This window comes from Scyliorhinus canicula, chromosome 4 (genome assembly GCF_902713615.1).
Source record: "Scyliorhinus canicula chromosome 4, sScyCan1.1, whole genome shotgun sequence".
Lineage (NCBI taxonomy): Eukaryota > Metazoa > Chordata > Chondrichthyes > Carcharhiniformes > Scyliorhinidae > Scyliorhinus > Scyliorhinus canicula.
Window position 1 is genome coordinate 90,046,309 of NC_052149.1, and position 6,000 is coordinate 90,052,308.

The window sequence follows — 6,000 nt, forward strand, 5'->3', positions numbered from 1 at the left end:
CCCGACCCATATGGGATTCTCCTCACACACATGGGATGCCTAACCCAGGCCCAACTTAATAATAATATAATTTTTATTAGTGTCACAAGTAGGCTTACATTAACAATGCAATTAAGTTACTGTGAAAATCCCCTAGTCGCCACGCCGTCGCCTGTTCGGGTACACAGAGGGAGAATTCAGAATGTCCAATTCACCTAACAGCATGTCTTTTGGGACTTGTGAGAGAAAACTGGAGCACCCGGAGGAAACCCACGCGGACACAGGGAGAACATGCAGACTCCACACAGACAGTGACCCAAGCCTGGAATCGAATCCGACGCTGTGAAGCAACAGTGCTAACCACCCTTCCACCCCCGAGGTGCAAAACAAGCCCTGACACCCGACCAGCGGCATTCCCATGCTTGCGATTGCAGACTACCACCGACTACCTCCCTCCCCCGCCCTGAGGTTTGACACCCACCACATGAGATCCAAACCCCCTATCTATACACCCAAAGTCTGACACAGACTAGTCAAGCCACAATCTGACAAATGTATACTCAACAAATCATAGCTTAGAGCCAACGTTCTCTGTCACCATCCCTGGGCAGGTCTTGTCCCACTGGGAGGACTGATCTACTAGATGGTAGCACAGTGGTATACACTCAGGAATAAGTCACCCTATGCATCCTCAATATTGATTCCAAATGTCATGAAGTATCATGGCATCAGGTCAAACATTGGCAAGGAAGCCTTCTACTGATTACCACCTACTGTCACTTAGCTGATGAATCAGTTTTTGAGATGTTGAAAACAAATTGGAAGAAGCTCTGGGCGACACAGAATGTACTCTGGATGTGGAACTTCAATGTCCATCACCAGTAGGAGGCCTACTGGCTGGGTCTTGATGGACACAGCTGTCTGATTGGGCTTTCAGCAGATTATGGGAGAACCAACAAGAGCTAAAAAGCTACTTCACTTTGCCCTCACCAATCTACCTGTGGCAGATGTGCCTGTCCATGACAGGAGTGATAACCACACAGTTCTTGTGGTGGTGAAGTCCCATCTTCACATCATTATGTTGTGTGGCAACACCACCATGTTAAATGAGATTAATTCAGAATAGACCTTGTAGTTCAAAACTGGAATCAGTGATGCGCTGTGGGCCATCAACAGCAGATTGGGAGGTTTATATAATCTCTACAATACAGAAGGAGGGCATTCGGCCCATTGAGTCAGCACCGACCCTCTGAAAGAGCACCCCACCCAGGCCCACTCCCACGCCCAATCTCTGTCACCCCACCTAAAACCTGCACATCTTTTGACAAAAAGGGACAATTTTAGCATGGCCAATTCACCTAACCTGCACATCTTTGGACTGTGGGAAGAAACCTGAGCACCCGAAGGAAACCCACGCACACACAGGGAGAAGATACAAACGCCACACAGATAATCACCCAAGGCCAGAATCAAATCTGGGACCCTGGCACTGTGAGGCAGCAGTGCTAACCACTGTGCCACCGTTCCGTATTCACCCACAATCTGTAACTTCATGACCAGGAACCCTCATTGTCCTCCTCCCCAATTTGGGACCTTCTCCCTGCTCCCTCTCCCATGTCCTACTCCTGGGGACACCAACTTGGTAATGGCGTTCTGTTTCAGGTCATCTGACCTGCTTTTCACACCGTTTGCCCTTCCTGGCTTCCATGCAGGCATGCAGGGCTGGTTCCCAGCTTGAAGGATGTAAAATGAATGAATTGTGCATGTGTGGCCATTTCCCAGCTGACCCACACACAAAGGCCCAAGGGTCATTAGGAACTGAAGTTCCCAACCTCCGACTTCAGATTAAGGTGAACATTTACGTTTCATCATACATGCACGTATCTAGCTTCCTCTTAACTATATTACTTTTTTTTAAATAAATTTAGATTACCCTATTCATTTTTTCCAATTAAGGGGCAATTTAGCGTGGCCACAGGTCAAGGGACCAATGCTAGTTTAATGAAAAGTGTAGTAAAGCATTCCAGGAGCAGCACCAGGCGTACCTAAAAGAGATGTCAACTTGGTGAAGCTACAAGAGTACATGCATGCTAAAGACCATAAGATATAGGAGCAGAATTAGGCCATTTGGCCCATCAAATTTGATCCGCCATTTGATCATGGCTGCCGGGTAGCATGGTAACACAGTGGGTAGCACTGTTGCTTTACAGCTCCAGGGTCCCAGGTTTGATTCCTGACTTGGGTCACCATCTGTGTGAAGTCTGCACGTTCACCCGTGTCTGCGTGGGTGTCCTCCGGGTGCTCCGTCTTCCTCCCACTGTCCAAAGATGTGCGGGTCAGGTGGATTTGCCATGCAACAATTGCCCTTCGTGTCCAAAAAAGGTTAAATGGGGGTTACTGGGTTACGGGGATAGGGCAGAGACATGGGCTTGAGTAGGGTGTTCTTTGTAAGGGCCAGCGCAGACTCGATGGGCCGAATAGCCTCCTTCTGCACTGTAAATTCTATGAATGGGAATAAGGCCAAGGGAGCAGGAGGTGGGTCTCATGGGTTAGATGAACTCAGAGAGGCCATGAGGGGAGATAAGAGACAAATTGGAAAAGGATGCAAATTTGAGCCTTCGACAGGGAAGGGAGAAAGCTGGTAGAGGCAGTTGATCAATTGGTCTCCATCTTCATGACAAAGAAGTTCATGAGCTCCCTGCACCTATTGTTGGCGGGTTTGTGGGGAGTTAGGGTAGAAGAGTTTAAGAAGACAGTTTACAATAAAGAAAATGTGAGAGCAGGACCCAATGATGCTTTATGTGGTCCAATCAGGTCTGATGGTGAATGGATAATCTAGTTATTTGCCATCTCCATTCATGTCTGTGGCCTTGAACCTAAGGGAGTTAATGTGAGGGCCATATCATGGAATAGTCAGGTTGAGAGTCATGGTTTTATTGGAGACTAGGTGAAGGCAGAGTTGAGCAAACCAGAAGCTACAGAAATTGTGGGATGAATGGAGGGCCAAAGGATAGACAGTTGGGATTTTCAAAGTGCAGTTGTTGATGAATTTGAGGTGCAAAAGGAGGTTGGGTAGATTGATACAAGGAAGTGATTAGAGATAGTCTTATCTGTGATTGACGGGATAGGAGTGGTGAGACCAGATGAGATGGCAAGATCACGGGTGGTCATGAATATAAATTGGGAATTCGCGAGCTGGAGGAGTTGGAAGAGAATATAGATTGGCACAGGGGGGAGGGTTTAGGTACTGGCAGGTTCGGGACTTCACATGAAAGGTTTCCCCGACCTTCTCAAAAGCGCCGGCCTCTTAGTTGCTGGAGGCGGCTATGCCAGAGGGAGGGCTGGACAGGAAGGGTGTTACAGCGATCTACGGGAAGATCCTGGAGGAGGACAGGGTGTTTTGGATGGGATTAAAGCATAGTGGGAAGAGGAATGGGGGGGGGGGGGGTGTGGGGGGGTGTTGGAAGAGGGACTATGGTGTAAGGTGCTGCGGAGAGTGAATGCCTCAACCTCGTGTGCGAGGCTGGGCTGATACAGCTGAAAATCGTACATTGGGGGAAACTCACAAAATTAAGGGTGGACCAGCTATTCGAGGGGGTGGAGGATTTCTGTGAGCGGTGGGAGGGTCCCTTGAACCATATTCATAGCTTTGGCCCTGCCCAAAGCTGGAAAGGTTTTGGCAGGAGGTATTTAGCACAATCTCCGGGGTCTTGCATATTGATGTGGAGCCCAATCCCCTAGAAGCCATATTCAGGGTGTCGGACCGGCCCGAGTTGCAAATGGGAATGTATGTTTTAGCCTTCGCCTCGCTGATCGCTCATGGGCGGGTCCATTGGAGTGGAAGTCAGTCTCTCCACAACGTGACTCGGCATGATGGGGAGAGCTGCTGGAGCTTTTGAGCCTGGAGAAGGTGAAGTTTGAGCTGAGGGGGGCGAAAGAGAGGTTTGTTCATTGTACACTTTCAGGAAGTGATTACCAATGACTGTTGAGGGGGGAATCGGGGAGGGGTTTCTTTGGTTTGGGTGGGATTGTTTTTTTTATATTGTTGGGGTTGTTCTTGTTTTTCTTTTGTACGGTGAAAATGATAAAAATCTGTCGAATAAAAATATATTGTTTTAAATGAATATACATTGGCAGTTTACATGGAGGAAAGAGAGTTGGTTGAGATGAAGGTTAAAATGCAGAGGATGAGAAGATATTCAATGCAGAAGCTCATGGACGAAGTCAGTGAAGAAAAAACATGGTGAGATTTGTTTTAACATGGGTATAGCAGAGAATGAAAAGGTGAGTAGGGTGTAGAACAAGCCGAGGTGCACAAAAAGAGGAGAAAGTACTAGAGTATGAATCTAGGCTATGATAGATACGGCTAATAATGTATTTTTATTCTTTTTGCATAATTAAGTTAAAATATGAGGACCAGCTTGATTCAAACAGAAGCACCAACAGACCCACTGTAAGTAGTGGTTTCACATCAACTGTGTTTCACACCATAGCTAATCACTCCGATGTGGGGTCAATCCCAATTTTTTTTAAAATCCCTTTTCGCAAGCGGTTTTAAAATCATCACCCACGATTGGTTTCAAATGTTAACTTAATAGGAACGGCACATTGGCGCAGTGGTTAGTGCCTCATGGCGCCGAGGTCCCAGGTTCGATTCTGGCTCTGGGTAACTGTCCGTGTGGAGTTTGCACATTGTCCCCGGGTCTCACCCCCACAGCCCAAAGATGTGCTGGTTAGGTTGATTAGCCACGCTAAATTGCCCGTTAATTGGAAAAAAATAATTGCGTACTCTAAATTTATAAAAAAAAGTTAACTTAAAAAACTGTAAGCACTTCCATCAGTCCTCGATAAATATTTAAATATTAACATGGGAGAAAGACTTCCATTTGGAAGGTGACACAAGTAAGGTACCACCTGGCTTTTAATTATTACTTATTATTATTATTTAAATAGCTTCATTCACACACCAATAGTAACTTCCGCTTGTCTTACCGCGCAATTCCCTCTGTGCTACCATGACAATAAAGATACAAAATGATTAGTGTCGTCAATGGAAAGTTACTGACGCCCTGTCTCTCGTCATTCTATATAATTCCCGTAACATGCTTCTTTCTTTCTTTCCGGCACCTCTTTGTTTGAAGGGGAAAGGTTCACAAATCCCATTGCAAGAACTTAAAAAAAAGTCAAGATATTTTAAGTATACGTGTTGGGCGTTAATTATGTCGCTTGGGCAAACTTTCAATCATAAAAGATACTAGGTGAATAAATGCCTGAAGGGCTTAATCTTGTTACATGTTCAATAGGGAAGTTATAGTTTCCTGCAGTGACAAACTTGACCCCTATCCTTTTCAGATTGATATTTTTCTAAACAAGTATTAACACGTTGGATGTTTCCAACCTTTCCAGGGTTGGATCCCCAGTAAACGTAGCGTTGAGATATTCGAATCTTACCCAAAAAATATACATATTTTGGTATTGTAATAAAGAAGCAAAACTTCCACAAATGTACATGATCCCACTGAATGGATTTCAAACTTCCATTGTACATCCAAAGTGGGCAAAACCTTCCCAGCGCCCCAGTAACCTACCCCCAATATCAACAAACCACACTCGGTCTGCCGCGAATCGATTGCACTGGTCGGGACTCCACATATCAGGACGGTTCTTCCAATTGGAAGAGTTTGACATCCCTTCGCAGGCTTTAGGGCTTCGGTATGGGTGAAGTCAAGTGAACATGCTGCTTTGGATTCCAGTAGGAGAGAGGGGACAGGTTTGGGTAGCTGGCAGCTTGCAGTTGGCATGAGTTTCCTTTCAGCACTAGGCGGGCTTTGTGACGTCTCCACGCCGACAACCACGTACCTTGAAACTAACAAGTGAGTAGCCAATGACCACCCCACCCCCTCACCCGGGGGAGGGGCCGGGTCATGGATACTGCAAGAGGACCATTCACCCCTCACAGAATGACATTCCACTAGGAAGGAGGGAGCAGAAAGGCTTGGGTGAAATAACAAGGTTTTTCTT

At 46.3% G+C, this 6,000-nt stretch overlaps 1 protein-coding gene across 3 annotated transcripts in view; it reads right to left on the minus strand.

Moving 5' to 3' along the window:
• Positions 1-5,788, minus strand: part of LOC119964781 (dual specificity protein phosphatase CDC14A-like) — a 274,575-nt gene extending 268,787 nt beyond the window's left edge. For all 3 annotated transcript variants that reach the window (XM_038794759.1, XM_038794755.1, XM_038794756.1), the window contains exon 1: positions 5,568-5,788. In XM_038794759.1, coding sequence (XP_038650687.1) covers positions 5,568-5,667 — 100 coding nt within the window. In that variant the 5' untranslated portion in view covers positions 5,668-5,788. The remainder of the gene's footprint in view (positions 1-5,567) is intronic.
• Between the last annotated feature and the right edge of the window lie 212 nt (positions 5,789-6,000).